Source organism: Chiloscyllium plagiosum, unplaced genomic scaffold, assembly GCF_037043375.1.
Source record: "Chiloscyllium plagiosum isolate Xiang-an unplaced genomic scaffold, Cpla_swu_hap1 HiC_scaffold_5, whole genome shotgun sequence".
Lineage (NCBI taxonomy): Eukaryota > Metazoa > Chordata > Chondrichthyes > Orectolobiformes > Hemiscylliidae > Chiloscyllium > Chiloscyllium plagiosum.
Window position 1 is genome coordinate 37046431 of NW_028270143.1, and position 19222 is coordinate 37065652.

Sequence of the window (19222 nt, forward strand, 5' to 3'; positions counted from 1 at the left end):
CTCGTGCTCCCATGAGGAGGTTGAACAGTTCATCCATTTTACGAACACCTTCCACCCCAACCTCAAATTTACCTGTACCGTCTCAGACTCCTCTCTCCCCTTCCTCGACCTCTCCATTTCTATCTTGGGCGACCAACTCAACATGGACATTTGCTATAAACCGACTGCCTCCCACAGCTACCTAGATTACACCTCCTCCCACCCTGCCTCCTGTAAAAATGTCATCCCATATTCCCAATTCCTTCGTCTCCGCCGCATCTGCTCCCAGGAGGACCAATTCCAATACCGAACAACCCAGATGGCCTCCTTCTTCAAAGACCGCAATTTCCCCTCAGACGTGGTTGATGATGCTCTCAACCACATCTCATCCACATCCCGCTCCTCCGCCCTTAAACTCTGCTGCTCCAACCGCCACCAGGACAGAACCCCACTGGTCCTCACCTACCACCCCACCAACCTCCAGATACGTCGTATCATCCTTCGTCATTTCCGCCACCTCCAAACAGACCCCACCACCAGGGATATATTTCCCTCCCCTCCCCTATCAGTGTTTTGGAAAGGCCACTCCCTCCGCGACTCCCTTGTCAGGCCCACACCCCCCACCAACTCCACTCCCGGCACCTTCCCCTGCAACCGCAAGAAATGCAAAACTTGCGTCCACACCTCCCCCCTCACTTCCCTCCAAGGCCCCAAGGGATCCTTCCATATCTGTCACAAATTCACCTGCACCTCCACACACATCATTTACTGCATCTACTGCACCCGATGTGGCCTCCTCTACATTGGGGAGACAGGCCGCCTACTGCGGAATGTTTCAGAGAACACCTCTGGGACACCCGCACCAACCAACCCAACCGCCCCGTGGCTGAACACTTTAGCTCTTCCCCCCCCCCCCCCACTCCGCCAAGGCCGTGCAGGTCATTGGCCTCCTCCATCGCCAGACCATGGCAACACGACGGCTGGAGGAAGAGCGCCTCATCTTCCGCCTAGGAACCCTCCAACCACAAGGGATGAATGCAGATTTCTCCAGCTTCCTCATTTTCCCTTTCCCCCCACCTTATCTCAGTCCCAACCCTCGGACTCAGCACCGCCTTCTTGACCTGCAATCATCTTCCCGACCTCTCTGCCCCCACCCCCACTCCGGTCTATTGCCCTCGCCTTAACTACCTCCTACCTATCGCATTCCCAACACCTCTCTCCCAAGTCCCTCCTCCCTACCTTTTATCTTAGGCTGCTTGGCACACCTTCCTCATTCCTGAAGAAGGGCTTATGTCTGAAACGTCAATTCTTCTGCTCCTTGGATGCTGCCTGATCTGCTGCGCTTTTCCAGCAACACATTTTTCAGCTCTGATCTCCAGCATCTGCTGTCTTCAATTTCTCCCATGACCATCAGCTCTTCTTTAACAATTTTGTTAGGAACATCTTCAAAGATCTCCAAGAATTTTGTCAAACAAGAGTTTCCATTTTCAAATCCATGCTATATCCAATCACATTATTGTCCAAATGTCCAATTATTTCAACTTTTATAATAGATTCTATCATTTTCTCCACTCCTGATGTGAGGCCAGCAGGTGTGTAGTTCCCTGTTTTCTCTCCCATTCCCTCCTTGATTCCTGCAGATCAAATGTGAAAGGTGGTGCATGTGCCAACAACTTACAAGGCAAACACAGTTAATGTGCATGAAGAGCTGAGGGATATGTGAAAGGGAAAGATGAGTTATGTCAAATGAGCTGAGGGTGGACTTCAGGCAATCAGGGTGTTTCCTCACAGTCAATCTAGGGGTCGGGCCATTTTTAGTCCTGGTGATTGGTGAGGTAGTTGGTGCAACACAGACCTGGGAATTGGCACAATTCAATCAGAGAATTAGACCAGGTCAGCCTGAGAAGTTGAGCAAAATCAGTCCAGGCCTTGCTGATCGCTCAGTTAGGGCTGCTTTGCAATTCAGTCCAAGGGTTGGGCCGTGGTCATCCAGGAGGGTGGATTACACACATCCAGGGGGTATTTTAGGGTAAGTTCATGGTGTCCTCAAGTCTGTTACAGCTTTAATCTGAAATTGGCCTGATTGTAGTCACTAGCTGAGGGATTGGTCTCAGTCATGGAGGCTATTGATGATGTGAAGATTGGAGATGGCAGAGTGGGACCTGGTAGATTGGAAGAGGGGACTCGAAGGTCTTGAAGTCGATTCAAGGCACACCATATTCACTCTGGTTTCAATATGGGGAGGATAAAAGACTAACAAATGCATCAGAATCTCAGTAGTCATGGGCTCTGGGTTTAAACAGGGACATTAATCGTAACATAAAGAGCCTAAAACAAAAATGGGAAAGGGTGAATGGTCATTGGGATCCACTAGGGAAGTGGAAGAATGGAGGTGGGGATGTTGTGCGTTACAAGCAAAGCCTGCAAGTCATTGTAGCAAAAGCAAATTCTAAAGCTCATCACATTGATCCAAAAATCAATTGCACTATTGGAATTTATTATCGATAAAGTGGCCCCCACACTTTGGTCAGGACCATTGTAGAACAGATAGCAGGCTTCTTGAAGATAAATTAATGGAGTAGTTGAGTGGTATGATGCAGTAAACCCACTGACCGGGTGCCCTGCATCATCCTTGTGGTGCATTCTCCACAACCTCAGGGACTGAAAGGTGGATGTATTAACTGAGGAAGAGTGCAGAAGAGACAAGAAACTTCTGGGAAGGGGAAGGGTGTGGTGTTGGCCCTGAGATGGACCAGGATGTCATCAAAGAAAGGAAGATGGGCAATGGTTAACTAAGTCAGGGAGGTCAACAAAATATGTTTCCAGGATGAAGAAATTTTGTTGAAATTGTTTCTGTGCTTATTAACATTACATTTGTGCAGTTTGCTCTGAGTCTTCTACTTGCTTTTTGCCACATTCCTCATGGATTTGATTAATCTATGCAAAAAAAACATTATTTTTTTTTCCCTTCTACGCATAGCTCTGATATTCTCCTCTTAGTGAGACCTAAAGTATGTTTCTCAACCTAGATTAATGCTAAAGGAATGTTTTTACAATGAGCACTGACACTATCTCCATCTCCTGGATTGTGGCACCAAAGTGAACAGACATATGTGTCCCATCAGGGAGCCCACACTGTAGTGAAAAAGACTGAGTTGACCGATATCCTAAGACTGTTCCTTATGCACCCTACATCCTTACAATCCTGTCAATGCTGCAGAATACAATGAACTTTCAGTTGACCTTTGAAATGCCTGAACATCCTCACTGATGTTCAGTGTACTCGAGGTTGCAAAATATAGTTCTTGCACTGGATCTTCTGCTGAGTGCCAGAAATGTCTGCAGAAGAGAAGCTAAAGAATTACTTGGTGAAGGTAGAGAGTATCTTATGCAGGGCAAAGTGTTTATCTCTCTGCTCATCTGAGAAGAGCAGGCCACACTGTTTCTTTCTGGTTTGCCAGCCCTTGTGTGTCTTCCCATCACCACAGGTATTGTCCCGGTTTTCCCTGACCATTTCCACAGTGGTGGCGAGGATCTGATATCCAGCACTTCTGTCCTGTCTGGCTTGGCCTTTTCAGCAAAGGGATATACCAGCTTCTCCTGCAATGAGATGCAGAGAAGGATTGAATGCGAGGGGAATGGGTGAAGGAGCAGTTTACGAGCATTCATCACTTATGCAACGTAGTGAACTGTCCCCAGTAAGTGAGTAGAAAGCACATTAGACAGGAGGGCTTGGTAATTTGAAAGCATGAGGTGTGAGCCATTGTGAGCAGGTGGTCTGAATCTTGTTGGCCATGATCGTTTGTGTGATGCCTCTGCCTTGGCAGAGTGAGACAGAGTGATGCTTTTGTGAGTGTGTAGTAGCAGAGAGAAATGGCACCAGTTAACCTTGTGGAGAGGAGAAAATCATTCCTTACCGTGGGCACTGCTTGCCATCCCTGGCGATGTGCAGATCAGGTTGGATGTGTCTGACAAGAGACTCTCATGGTAACAAGATGGACCTTCTCTTGATGACTTAGTCCAGCAGCATTAGCAAAGCTGGGAGCCATCTTAGACTTGCTGGCAGGCATTTCTGAGCTTTTATGCAGGGTTGGTCGTGGTGCGTGTAGCACGATAGGCTCTTGGGAAGTTCCTGATGTGCAGTGAATGAAATAGTGTCCAACTAACCATCCAATGTCTTGCCAAAACCTTCAACCTCAGAACATCCATACAGTAGTGAGAACTTCCAGTTCAATCGCTACATGTGATTTACTTACAAAATGAGCCGAGAAGCATGTGATTGTGTGAGATGACCCATGCCAGGCACTGGCAGGTAGAATGCCATCTGAGATGCTGACCACCATACCTTAACTCCAAAAACTGAAGTTCCTGGTCATAGATTCAATCCAAGTAGAAGGTCTCCACTCATAAAAAGATCAAGAACAAGAGGGCACAGAATTAAAGAAATTTGCAAAAGTAACAAATGCGATGTTGGGAGAAAGAAAAAGCATTTCACGCATTGAGTAATTAGAGTCTGAAATGCACTGCATGGATGTGTGATAGAAGTGGGTTCAATCAAGGCATTTAAGAGGCCATTGAGTGAGGGTTTCCATTCAAGGTAACAGGGAGAAGGCAGGAGAATGGCACAAAGTCATGCTCATTTAGAGAGTAGACATGATGGTGTGAGTGGCCTCCTCCTGCACCACAGCCATTCAGTGACTCTGTAAATATTAGCTTCAAGACTGTCTCTGTTTATACTAATTATACACTACGAGACAGATTCCTACCAGGAACATTTGATACGATTAATTGTTCAGCCTATGCAGTTTGGCATTGTGAAGAAGGGTTTGATATGAAGTATCAAACAGTTGTCTGAGGGGCTTCTGGCTAAGTTGTCTCAAAATTAGCGAAGTTCTGGGAAACACGGTTAGTAAATTCGCGGATGACACCAAAATTGGTGGTGCAGTGGACAGCAAAAAGAGTTATCGAAAAGTACAGTGGGATCTTGATCAATTAGGCCAGTGGGCTGAGGAGTGGCAGATGGAGATTAATTTGGGTAAATAGTAAATATAAGATGTTGCATTTCGTGAGGCAAACCAGGGCAAGACCTCTGCAGCCAATGATAGGGCCCTGGGGAGTGTTGTTGAACAGAGAGACCTAGGGGTTCAAGTACTGAGTTCTTTGTAAGTTGTGTCACAGACAGGGTGGTACAGAAGGTGTTTAGCACATTTACATTCATTGCTCAGCCCATTGAATCCAGGAGTTGGGATGTCTTATTGTGGTTGTGCAGGATGTTGCTGAGGTCTCTTTTGGAGTACTGTATACACTACTGGTCGCTCTAGTAAAGGAACGATATTATTAAAATGGAGAGAGTGCAAAAAAGATTTACAAGGTTGTTGCTGAGACTGGAGGGTTTTGAGTTATAAAATTGGGCTTGATAGGGTGGGACATTTTCATTGGAGCGTAGGAGATTGAGTGGTGACCTGATAGAGGTTTATAAAATCATGAGGGGCAGAGATAAGATGAGTATTTTCCCAAGGGTGGGGGAGCTCAAAACTAGAGGGCATATTTTTAAGGTGAGACGAGAGAAATTTAAAATGGATTTGAGGGACAATGTTTTCACACACAGGGTGGTTTGTATGCGAAAAATGAACTGTCAGAGGCAGTGGTAGATGCAGGCACAGTTGCGACATTTAAGGGATATTTGGACAAGTCCATGAAAAGGAAAGATTTCGATAGATATGGGCCAAACACAGGCAAATGGGGCTAGTTTAGTTTGGAAAACTTGGATGGCTTGGACAAGTTGGACTGAAGGGTCTGTTTCCATGCTGGATATTTATGAAGCTCATTGGGATATTCTCAATTAAGAGAAAGTGAGGACTGCAGATGCTGGAGATCAGATGGAGGAAGAGAGCTTCTTCAAGGAAGGCACCTTTGTAAGAGGATTCGCAGTAGGTTAAAATCTTCTAGGAGAAAGTGAGGAATGCGGATGCTGGAGATCAGAGAGGATTCGCAGTAGGTTAAAATCCTGAAGAAGGGCTCATGCCCGAAACGTCGATTCTCCTGCTCCTTGGATGCTGCCTGACCTGCTGCGCTTTTCCAGCAACACATTTTCAGCTCTGATATTCTCAATTAAGAGCAAGTTCCTGGTGTCATTATATTGTCATAAAAGTGCATAATAACATCCTTCCATCCTTTTGTACTCTTTTCAGAAATTTATAGTAGGAATGTGTTAATTAAGAAGTGTGACTTACCTTGACAACAGGAAGTCAAGTGTTCAGGTGGAAAGTACATGCAGGTGTGAAACATATAAATAGAGCTTGTAAAAGCTTTGAGGTATGTTCCTCAGCAATTCAGATATTATTGTTTGTATATCACACTAACAAATCAAAGCTGAACAGTCTTCAGTTTTGACAAAGGGATACATAAAAGACCAGTCAATCCCTACTGGCCATCTTGACCCAGCAAAGAGTCAAGCATCTGCCAATCTTGAGAAACTTAAGCAGTGACATGACTTGATCTTTAACCGCCCTCCAAGAATTGCTGGTTTAGGTCATCTTCCTGTAGGAAGTAGTTGACCACTTATCTGAGGGCCAGTCTAAATTAACAATTAACTATCACAATTGTTTTACAAAGTCTGGAATGCCCCCAGAGCTCTGCCACATATTATTAACTAGTACATTCTAAACAATAACACATGTAGAAATGTGCTGTAAGGTGCTAACACGGTTTGCAATTCAAATACCACTGATAAATTACTGCTTCTTTGAAATTTCAATGTATAATGTTCATAGTAAAATCATGAATGTGTTTGTATGAAGTTTTTAGTTCAACTGTTTTAATGACGTTGCTAAATCATTTAAAGAAGTAGGCAACTATTAAATTGTGAAAAAAGAGTATTTTGCTATCATTAAGTCATTTGTTATAATTACACTAGTGTGATTTCAAACTTGTGGTTTGCAATCGATTTTTTACTGTCTTGTAATATAGGCATGACATTTTTTTACTTTATGTACAGTGACACCAATTTGTTTTTAATTTAAAATATCCCAAGGTCCTTTGCAGAAGCATAAGGAAAACAAATGGTAAGCCAGAGCTAGAGGTTAGGAATGGTGGCTGAATGCGTTGGCAAATAAGTAGCTTTTCAGGTGAGCTTTGAAGGAATAGAAGAAAGTGAAGAGGGAGAGGTTTTTTAAGAAGAATATCTGGAGTGTGAGGCCTTTGTATTGATTATAACAATGGTTATAAAAGATGGGGCTGAGAGAGATGGGAGGTCAGAAAGGTGTGAGAAGGATAGTGTAAGATGCAGATAAGAAGTAATAATGTGGGTGTAGTGATTGGAACCAGATGGAACTCATTGATTATGAGATCATTGATTGGGGTTGTTAACCTGGACGAATTAAGGAACCCTGGCTGTCCAATATAAAGAAGGGGTTCAGAATCTCCTAACTGACGCCAAACTGGCTGGCCATAACCAGCATACTGTGCACACATAGATAAAGGGTGACTCGATGACGCCTTTGTGCAGTTATATCAGTGGCTTAGGATCGGAGAAAACTACCAAGATAGGAAGAGATTAAGTCAAAAAGGAATATAGGCTTAAGGATGAGAATTTTAAATGTGGGTGTCGGAGTGAGAGCTAATATAGGCCAATAAAGACACAGATGATAAATAAGCACTGCTTAGTGCTGGGTCAATGTAAGTGGTGTAAGATTTATGAAAGTTGTGAGGTGAACCAGGAAAATATTGAAAACAATTGTGCCCAGAGTTAGTAAAGCCATATATTAAAAAAAAGAGTTTCAACCTGACCTGGGATTCTTAAAAACGTATGCAATGTTACAGAGCTAGACATGGTGTGGAGGTGCCAGTGTTGGACTGGGGTAAACAAAGTCAGAAATCACACAACACCAGGTTATAGTCCAAAGGTTTATTTGAAATCACAAGCTTTCGGAGCATAGCCCTTTCTTCAGGTGAAGTGAGAGAGTGACAGAACACAGAATTTATAGGCAGAAGATCATACAGACGGTGTGAGTGGAGCGTCGAATAATAAGTCTCTGCAGGTGACCAAAGTTGTTACACGGTGTAAGTAAAGAATCAATAGCTGAATAAAGACCGAAGGGATGACCTATAATCCAATTAAAAGAGGCAGAGAGATAATTACAAAAAATTAAGGGTGGTTCTGGAGACAAACCAAATGACGGGAATAAACATAGAACTCAACCAAATGCTGTTGGAAAAGCCCAGAAGATCCGGCAACATCTGTGAAGAAAAACCAGAGCAAGGGTCACCGGCCTCACTGAGGCCCCCCCGCCTCCCCAGCAACCCCTGCCCTTGCTCCTGATTTACAGCATCTGCAGTTCTTTCAGTTTTTTATTTGACTGGGATAACCTGATAAGTGTAAGAGTCCCACACCAAGGTTCTAACCAAAGTAATAAGTATCCAAACTGTATAAACTAATGAAAGTAGAGAGATCATAACCATTTATCAAGGTTATGGTGTCAAAACAGGACAGTAAGAAAGATTTTACAAATGCAGAAGAGTATGGTGTAGTCACATGACATAGACGGCATGAACTCAAGATCAAGATTGAGGCCGTCTTCATCAGTACAGAACTTAGCTATCAGTTACTGCTCGGTGACTCTGTGGCGTTGTATATCTCAAAGGCTGCCTTGGAGGAAGTTGAATGTCCTTGACCTCTGAAGTGTTCCCTGACTGGGAGGGAACATTCCTGTCTGGCGATTGTTGCGCAGTGTCCCTTCATCCATTGTCATAGCGTCTGCATGGTCCCACACAACAAGCATACCTGTAAAATCTTCCTCACTGACCCATTTTGACGCCATCACCTTGACAAATTGTACCACAAGGATCAGTGCTGGTATTCTTGCTGTCTGTTATGTACCTTAACAATTTGAATGTGAATGTAGAAGGTGTTATTAATGAGTTTGCAAGTGATCTGAAAATTGGTGGTGGTGATGATAATGTAGAGGATGGTCTCAGGTTACAGTCTGATATTGACCAACTGATAAATGGGCAGAGAAATTGTAGATGAAATTTAATCCTTATAAGTAAGAAATTATGCCTTTTTGGGAGGTCTAAAAAGGGAAGGATGTACACAATGAATGGAAGGTTCCGATGGAGAACTGAGGAACAATGAGATCTTGATGAACAAGTCAATAGATCCCTGAAGGTGTCAAAACAAGCAGACAGAATGGGGAAGAAGGCATATGGGATGCTTGCCTTCATTAGCTGGGCATAGAATATAGGAGCAAGGGAGTCTTGTGACAACTTATAAAGAGCTAGTTGGGCCACAAATAGAATTCTGTGAGCAGGTCTGGCCACCACATTATTGGAAGACATGATTGAACTGGAGAGGGTGCAGAAGAGATCACCAGGATGCTGCCTGGGATGAAAAGTCTCAGTTGTGAGGAGAGACTGGATTTGTTTTCCTTGGAGCAGAGAAAGATGAGGGGGGATCTGATTGAGGTATACAAAATTATGATAAGCATAGACATGGTGGGCTGAAGGGCCTGTTTCTATTCTGTATGATGCTATGACTCTACTTGCTTAGAGATAAGAATAAATGCAAAAACACTTCCCTGTGTTGTAAAGAAAATGATCATTGGGATCTCACATTGTCTTCTTACCAATGTCTATAGGGAAACATCAACACATAATACTCAGAAATGAAATGTCGTGTTTGAATTTTCATTGTGGAAGTGAGTACTGGGATTTAGGGAACTATCCTGACATTGAGACTCCTCCAACTAACCTGCACTGCCTACTGATACTGTTTTCATGGTGGGGACTGGAGTGGGCCTGGCACCAGCTGTGCCAACAAAAGAGGTGAAATCAGCAGTGGCAACAGTGCTGTAAAAGAGCTGCACTCACATCTCCTGACAGAACTCCTTTCTTAGAGGAGGACTATTTAAGCTTGCTTGTCTGGACTGATGCCCCAGTGTTGGCGGATTTGTCCCCAAGGATATTCAAGAAACATGGAGCACTCTCGCTCTCACTCTCCTTGCCCCACACAAAGCCAGGATATTTCCTGAAGCTTTTCTGGTTAAGGTAATGCAAATGTATCCTGACTTGCACAGCTATCAGGACTTATTCGGACTATATTACTGACTACAGCACCTGGATTGATTCACACAGGCTTCTGATAGCCTCCTGCATCCTCATTGATGCAACCATCATCCCTCACTATTTGTGATAATATTGGGATTGCAATCCAGTTGGGAATATTCAGCTCTCTAGAAAGTCTGCGGCCATTATCTGAAATATTTGTGAATAGGATTATATGTCTACCTACCCATAATTCTCACTGCTGACTTTAACGGTGACAAAAATGATTAGTTTTTCTGACCAGCTCATATTGAAGCAGAGTGGGATTGTTACAGCTAGCAAGTGGCTTTAGAAATGATTCCACATCAGATAGATTGAATCCAGCATGTTTTGAATTAGCGACTCTTATTATAAAATGTTACAGCGCCAAAGAAGGATATTTGGCTTATTATGCTCATCATGGAAATCTGAAAAAGCTAACCACTTAGTTCTGTACCTGTACTCCATTGTTATGGCCTTCGAAGTCTTCTCAATTATTTTTCATTGGTATTGATTACTGTTCCTGGCTTGGCATTTTATACATTAACATGTCCTCTGTATTTTAAAAAAGATCCTAACCTCTGTTTTCAATTGTTTGAATGGTTTATTTTTTGGTTACTAATTTGTTGACCAGTGGAATTTTTTTTTTGTTTCTTTGCTTTCTGAAAGGTCTTCTGAACTTGTCTGTCAGGAATTTAGTACTTTTGGTTTCTAAAAAAAAAACATTGCTAGCCTTAGTTTGAATGTTGTCCACATCTTAAAATCTGGGCTGGCTTTGTATTAGCCAGGAGCACAGATTCAGCTCCATGATCATTATCGAGCAGGATATTGATGTCCCTGAAGCAGTGCTTCAAATATTTCAGTTAATTAGCTAGGTTCTTGCCATATATAGGAATACGATTCGCAGCTTCCAGAAACAAGAGACATACAAAGGCTGAACACAAACGGACAATATTTATTTGGTATAAACTATGTATATATACAAATGCTGAATATAAACTTTATATCTCCCCCTGCTAACACAGGACTTCATGAGTATCTTATCCCATTCCACTAATGTGACCTGGCATCATCATGACCTAGCACCTTAATGCAAATACGCAGTAATTGTTGTCACAGTGTTGGTACAATTAACCCTCTACCATGTCCCATGTGCCCAATCTTACAATTCCAAAGTTAATACACGTTTCTGGATAATTTTGTCATGTGAAGCCCTAAGCCAAAGCTGACGGAGAAGAGTTATTACTCATTTAATTAAAACTAGTAAACTCCCGATCCCAAAATAGGATCCCAGTCAACCTCAAGGTAAATATTGAAGCTGAACTTGAAGCAGTCACATTGCACACATATGTTTTTTCTGTCTGAGAATAGTGCCTAATCTGTTAATATATGTAGCTTACAGTATCTGCAAGTGTGCCACACTGTGAGTCCAACTGACAATCCAAAGATGTTTGTGAGCATAATTTTTCATACTCTCAGGATTATTGAGCAAATGTTGTCCCATTGCTGATCTCATCTAATGTTGACTGTTACTAGTTTTGTGCTCTGTAATGTTTTAATAAAAAAAATTTAGACATCGATCGTGAAAAATTAATATAGATGACACACTCAGCCCTGCTGATTTTAGTTAACTGAGAATACAATTTCAGCAAAGTATAGTCCGTTTTTCTCATGCTTGTTATGCGGAACATAATGGGGAAGAAATCTAATTGTGCAACTATTTTGTGCTACATAGTAGATTTATATAAAGTCACTGAGGCAGGCTGCACTGTGGGGTGTTACCTGCATTGTCCACATAAAGCCTCCAATTAGATCACTGTGAACACCACACAGGCTGTGGAAGTTAGTGTTCGAGCTATGTCCTACTATGTGAGTTGGTGTGCATCCCCTGAATACCTTATTTGCCTCCTGTTTTGCATATTTCTGTTGACATGTTTGCCTTCACTTCACTGAATTGTTTTTTGTCTTGATCAGGTCAACAATTTTGAATTATCTCAGGAAATTGTGAAACTGCTGGAGTTGATTGAAAATAGAAAACTTTCAGCCCTGTATCCTGTAGTTCTGACTGTGGTATGTATATAAAAGATCACATATTGTTTTCCCGTTGAAACTTGCCTGAATTATTTACCTCTAATCCATAGTATTCACTGCTCAAGAAGTTTAAAAGAACACAGTAATAGGCCAGGGATGTTAAAAATTGCATTCTCTAACATTTTGCACAAGAAATTTGGATCAATGGACTTAACTGAAGCCTTCTTGAGCGTGTGCATTGTATTGCCAAATGTTTCTGCAGCCCATGTGATATACCACTTTTGAGATGCACATTAATTGAGGCATCCTCTCATTTCATTGGAAGCAATTGAATTTCACTAAATTTGATGTCTCCTAGCTTTAATAAGTGATGTAAATTCTCCAGTTCTAAATGTGGACCACATAATCCATTCAATGAAGTCACTCGTGACACACACAAAATCAGCAACACACAAGTGTGTTAGAGAAATTTAACCAGAAATTGTTATACCACATACTGTGGTTTCAAAGGGGGCCCAATAAACTAACACAAGTGCCCTTGAAGTCACCACTCGAAGTGTTCAGGCGCTACTCCTGAAAACCTAACCACAATGTGCACCACATCCAGATAGCTGAAAAGCATCTCCACTGCAAGCTCCTGTTCACTATTCTACCAGTGGTCAGTGTTCTTGAGAAGGGCAAATAATATAATGCAAGGATACTCTGAAACTCTCCTTGAACCAGGCAGCATTGACATTAATGACTGGGAGGAACTTGCTACAAAACATTCAAAATGGTGATATCTTGTCCATCAACTGCATTTTGCTTGGAGCCGAAACAACTTAATGATGAGACAGAAAAGGTGGGCATCCGGCACTGTGGCTTCTACTAACTGGGTGTCCTTTCCATGTGCCTAAAGACCTGCCTGTACAGTCACATGCAGATTCATGGCAGAAACCAGCAACAGTGAGTGGATAAAAAGTGAGAGAACTGCAGATGCTGTAAATCAGAAACAAATACAGAAGTTGCTGGAAAAGCTCAGCAGGTCTGGCAGCATCTGTGGAGAGAAATCAGAGTTAGTGTTTCGGGTTGAGTGACCCTTTCTCAGAACAGTAAGTGGACGTCATTTTCAACTTGAGGGACAGTTGCTGATGCCTATACACTAGCACAATATCATCAGGAGCTTCATGATGTTATATGACACTGTGACTAAAATAACTACTTGTGAATTCAGATATCATGTTTATAGAGGCTCGAAGAGTAATAAATTATTATTTTCACTTTGTTGCGTGTGAATGTTTATAGCTTGTAGCTGGGATTTAGACTGGGGAAAGGGCCTGGTTTTCTGTTAGGTTTGAATGCATGAAATCTTAATCTTTACTGAAAGCTATTCAGAGGGTGTTTATTTGATACCTCTGCACTGCAAGAGGAATGAAATCAAGTTCTAATAATATTCATAAAGTTCCAAGTTAATAACGTGATTGAATGGAAAGAGTACTACAAATATGTTCTTACTACAAGAAAGTGAAAAATTTCATTAAGACTTTACAGATACTGAGCATGTTGACTGAGCCATTGAACTGGATTTATGAAAAGCTGTATTTAAGAGCATCACCCACACTTGTTTGCTAGCATTCCTATTTATGTACTTAAATTCTCAAACTTACAGAAGCCATTTGATGCACACTGAGTCATACTTTTTGTAAAATTTAACCAGCAATCCACCATATTAAAAAAACATCCATAAACTGTCAAATAGATTGCTCATAATAAAAAAAGGATTAAATGATCGGTAACATGAAGTTTAAATTTGCTCCAGTAACATAGAATGTTGATGGTGAGAATTTACATTGTGTACCATATTAACAGCTGGCTAAGGAAGTGGTGGCTCATGGAATAATAAACTGGCTGACAAACAGAAAATAGTTATTTTCCAGATGGGCACACAGCAGAATTCCTCCAGAGTCAGTTTATATTGTGCTATCAACCCTCTGTATCTGTACATGGATATCTATATGTATAAATTATATATATGTGTGTTATCCCCTTTTCAAAGATTGCCTTTTATGAGCTTTAATTTTCTTATTAGAGTTTTTCTAAACCAAAGTTCTTAGCCTCATTACCAGCAGAATGGTTACTTCATTGTGTCTGATTTCCTATCCATTATTCTTTTCTGCAGTTAACTTTGTTACATTTTATTTTAGAATTTCTCTTCCTTTACGATGCTAAACCAATCTTTTAGAAGTTGTTTCAACATGTAGGCATACTTCCCATAAAAGCTTGTTTCAACTTTTGTTAGTTTAATAACTGACTATTATTGTTTGACTGAAGCATGACCTCTAGATGCCTTTCTTCTTTACAATCATCATGGAACCTCTAAGGACAATAACATAAATTCTTCTCAATAAGTAGAAAATTGGAATAGATTCTTCAACGCACCTTTGGATGTTTAACCTATCTATTGTCATTCAGTAGGAGTGAAATGCATTCTGTATTATCACTTCACTGTTAAATATGCACTAGCGCCTATACACACAGTCCCAAATCTCTTTATGTTCAAATCTCCGAGTAGCTGCTGCTACCAATTCAGTGGAGCCAGCAGCAGAGCTGGCTCTTCTCAGTTCCTGAACTTCAATAACTGTGTTAAATGTTGACACAGAGGCATAGGGCATGAAGGATGTCAGGTCAATAATACTGCTCAGTCATTAGAATGATTGAAATGGTAAAATAAATAGTCTGGAAACTGTTGGATTGCAGCAAAGGTGTTAACAGACACACACACATGTATGTATATGTATATATATATTGTTTTCAGAAAAATATAAAGGTGACATTTACCCCTACCGAGGCCATGAATGGGGAAAAGAAATTCCAACATAATTATTTGTTTAGCAAATATTTCCAGAGTGAATTTATTGTAACTTTCTGAAATCTGCCCATTTTGTTTAAACCTGGGAGCACAAAAGATGCTTCCAGTTGCAGAGTTTGATACATAAATGTGAGTGAAAATTAAATAAAAAATAGAGCTAAGCACCTATAAAAGGATTAAGTATGCTTCGTCAGTGAGAAACTAAAGAACAATTTGCATTCCATGGTAACTGGAATAGAGGTAAAAGGCATGCGATAGAGCAATGACGGTGAAGAATGTGATGGAATGATTAGGTAAGTAGATGAATTTTTCACCTCCCAAATACTATAAATGCCAGAATCAGAGCAGATGGAGACATTTTATTTTGGAAAAATATGTTTGTTAGCTGCATTTTCATTCACGTTCGACCATCCAGTCTACCCTGGCTGAGGCTGGGGTCAAGCAGGTAGCTTCAAGGGATATATTCCTCCATATTTCAGGCTTTTTTCACCAAAGTATTTTTCTGGGAAAATATCTGCCAATGAAATCCCAGTGTGGTTCCATAATATCAGGAACTCAGTATCTAGCGCCTTGGAAGCAAAATCTATGTATTGGCACTCTGGGAAATATGGTCATGCTCTAATATCTGTCTCCATCTATCTGCTCATATTTCCACCTCGGCTTCAGTATAAATACTATTTTCTTCCTAGTTCCTATCAGCACTGAAGAAGCACTGAAGCACTGGACTCAAAACTTTAACTCTGCTTTCTATCGGCAAATGCTGCCAGATCTGCTGATTTCTCTCTTTATTTTAGATTTTCACCAGTTCTTTGTTTTCTTATGTTGATGCTGTAGTATGTTGTGCCAGATATAGACGGGGTAGATAAAGATGAACTGTTTTCCCTGATTGAGGATTCTGGAACTAGGGTACATAGTCTGAGAACTAAGGCTAGATGGTTTAGGAGGGATGTTAGGAAGCGTTTTACATACAATGGTTGGTAGATGTTTAGTACTATCCCACAAGTGACCGTGAATTCTAAATTAATTTTTAGTTTTAAATCAGAGGTCAAGAAAGTTTTGTTGAAAAATGTATAAAGGGACATTGAGTAAAGACCTATGTTAGGAGTTTGGCCACAGATCAGCCATTATCTCATTCAGTAGAGGAACAGGGTTGCGGAGCTGAATGGCCTACTGCTGTTCCTGTGCTCCTATAAGTCTGACATTTTGCACTTAACTGTGCATATGTTGACAATTTTAGAGGCTTATTGACGGTGAACACTGACAGATTTCATTGTCAATATAATTGCAAAGCCTGGGCCATTAGTTTCAGTATTAGAGGTGATCAACATGTTCTGAGTTTATCTCCACTAGTAATAAATAAGTAGTTTTGGCCTTTATTCCTGTTTTCTTTGACTTATGACAAAAGCATTTACGTATATAATTTTGGATTATTTTTACTATAGGTTCACCCGAACAATTTGGAAACTTCATCTCCCTGTGTTCAAATGGAAGATTTTATCAGCATCAAAGAACTGGCAAAGGAAGCAAATAGAAAAAATATCTTAATTTTTAGACTGCTGTTGAATTATACCCAGGTAGGGATCTTTTCTTTCTGTTTTAGTATTGTGTTATAAAGAAGACAGTAACCTATCAAATTAGACACAATCAATATGGTAGCATTGTTTCTTGATTTCTTTTCATGGGCTTTAAATTTGTACTTCCTATGGCCTTAGCACATTACATGGAAGAAAGTATTGGGAACATTTTATTATTGAATTGTGTTGACTTTACATTAATATACTGCGTGATATTTTGCTGACCCATTATTACCTTTGATCATTATCAGTGACAACTTGAGAGTGAATAAATCTCAGCTTTAAATCCTCCTTTTTAGTATCAGTTATTTGGCAAGGTAAACTGTTCACTACAGTTATCAACTTTCTATTTTGTTTTCCTGGTTGTATGTGCTGGGCTGGAATTTCATGGTCCTAATTGGGACCAAATGGAGGTGGGATTGACATTAATAATTGGCTCTGAGCAGTATTCTAAAAGTTCCACCTCTGTTCCTCTCTTTGACCATTTTTATGTAAGATTCTGGGGAGAGAATGGGGCGTAATTGACAATGTTCTGAGGCATGCTGAAAGGCCATCTTCCATAAGTCTTTCAATTTTCAGGGAGGTTGATGGACCCGACGAACCTTTGGATTTTACACTAGCTACATCAAGCATAAACCATGAGTTGAAGGCATCAGGTGTTTTTAAAAAATGGTTTTGTCCTCTTAACAGTACATCAGGAAATGCTGTAGCAGGAGTTGTATATGTTCATTTAAGGTGTATCATGAGAGTGCTGTGATTGGAAGATATTCCACACCTTCAATGGGTGTACAGTTTTGGTCTCCTTATCTAAGAACACATAATCTGGACATTGAAGTGTCCAGTGGCTGTCCACTTGGTAATCCCTGACATGGTGAGATGTTGTTATGAGGAAACATTAAGGAAATTGGTTCTGTATTCCCGAGAGTTTTGAAAAATGAAGAGTGACTTAATTGCAAAGTTTTTACAGGGTATGACATACTGAATAGGAGGCATCGTCTCAGGATAACAACATTGGAATCTGTGGAATTCTCTGAACTCTCATGTCCTGAGAGACATGAAAGCTCAGTCATTGAGCATGTTCAAGACAGAAATTGATTGAATTCTGGAAGCTTAATGACATTATGCATTTTGAAGATGATGCAGGAAAGTGTCACTGAGATGGATGATTAGCCATGATCTCACTGAATAGTGTAGCAGACTCAATAGGCTGAATTGCCTACTCCTTTCCCTATATTTCTACATAAATACCCACTGAACAATTTGTTTACCAGATTACTACTTCTGACTATAAATATAAAAAGTCTTTCAATGAATTTTTCAGAAGTTAATCTAATACAAAATCTTTGAGATATTAACAAGAAATCACAAGGTAGATAAACTATTTCACAACTAGGTGACAAAGTCTGATAATTAGGGTTAGACCATGCAGGAGAGATGTTAAAAGCACTTCAACTAGCATCAATTGTTGTTTTTATTCTGAGGTAATTTTTTTGCTTAACAAAGGTAAAGGGATATGAGCCAAAGGCAGGTATATGGACTTAGGCCATAGATCAACCATGATGTTAATAACTGGGAGAACAGGCTTCCGGGGCCGAATGGTCTTCTCTAGTTCCTATGCTCATACAATGAGACAGAGTTAATTTGGATGGATATCCTTATGTAAAAACAATGTGAAAATGTTTAATCTTTTTCATTGCGTTTATGCTTTCACCTCAGATGTCTGCTGATTTTAGAAATTCTGAGGTCAGTTTGTTTAGTAAACTCTTGGCTGCAAACATCCTGCACCAATTGTCTATTCACTTTACATGTGCTGGCCTCTCTTTACACAGCCAGTTTGAAGAGTCCATTTGCTTGCGGAATTTTATGAGCTACTCAATAGCTTCCAGCCGATATAAAATAGCTTGTGAGTTATTTTCGTAAAGTGATAATGAAAGAGTAGGAAGAGTAGAATTATGGGGTATTTAATTAAGTATATAATTAAATCATCTGAATATAGTTCAGTCCATCTGAATATAGTTCAGTCTTTGCTGCTGATACCATTAGAAGGCCTGACTGAGTTTTTTTAATTGAGAACTGAAGTGGGCCTTTTAATCTGTTTATTCCAGCACCACTTTACTGCCTTTCCTGTTGTTAGGCCAACCTCCAGACTGACTCAGGCAGGACTGCAATGGCAGTATCAGTTTCACATCCTGACTTGCACCTCTGAGAAGAAAGTCATGGCACTCTGTGTTATCAATACAGGATATGGGGTAGTAGTCTCTATTTGATTAAAGCTATGATTTCTACTTGTTATTAGTATATGATATGAATGTTAGTCTTGAAATGATGATGCACTCAGACAAGCAATTTAAATTATCCACTCCATACTGAAATAAAATGAGTCCTGATCGCCGGTGGACAGTAGAAACTAGCAAATAATTGAAAGACCCCAGTTCGTCTTCATTGTTGTGCAACGTTGTTAATACGCCACCTCTCAAATGCCCATTTCAGTTTTCTTTAGTCACTTTCTGTTTACTGCAGAAAGGTCAAAGGCTGCTGCGATCATGAATTCCATTCCTTTCCCAGTGATAATGATTTTGGACCCCAAAATTACAAGAAAGTAATACAAGAAGATTTTGGCTTAAACTGAAATACATTAGTTTATTAAATCAACAAAATCATAGTACAAGCCCTTCTTGATTTGGCTGAAATGTACACTCATCCATGTGCT

At 40.6% G+C, this 19222-nt stretch overlaps 1 protein-coding gene across 2 annotated transcripts in view; it reads left to right on the plus strand.

The window, feature by feature from the left end:
- The window catches only part of crppa (CDP-L-ribitol pyrophosphorylase A), a 259642-nt gene that overhangs the window by 102896 nt on the left and 137524 nt on the right, over positions 1–19222 (plus strand). Inside the window, exons 8-9 of one of the 2 annotated variants that reach the window (XM_043689823.2) lie at positions 12034–12129; positions 16381–16512. In XM_043689823.2, the coding sequence (XP_043545758.1) occupies positions 12034–12129; positions 16381–16512 (228 nt within the window). The remainder of the gene's footprint in view (positions 1–12033; positions 12130–16380; positions 16513–19222) is intronic. The other variant, XM_087987109.1, reaches the window with a different exon arrangement.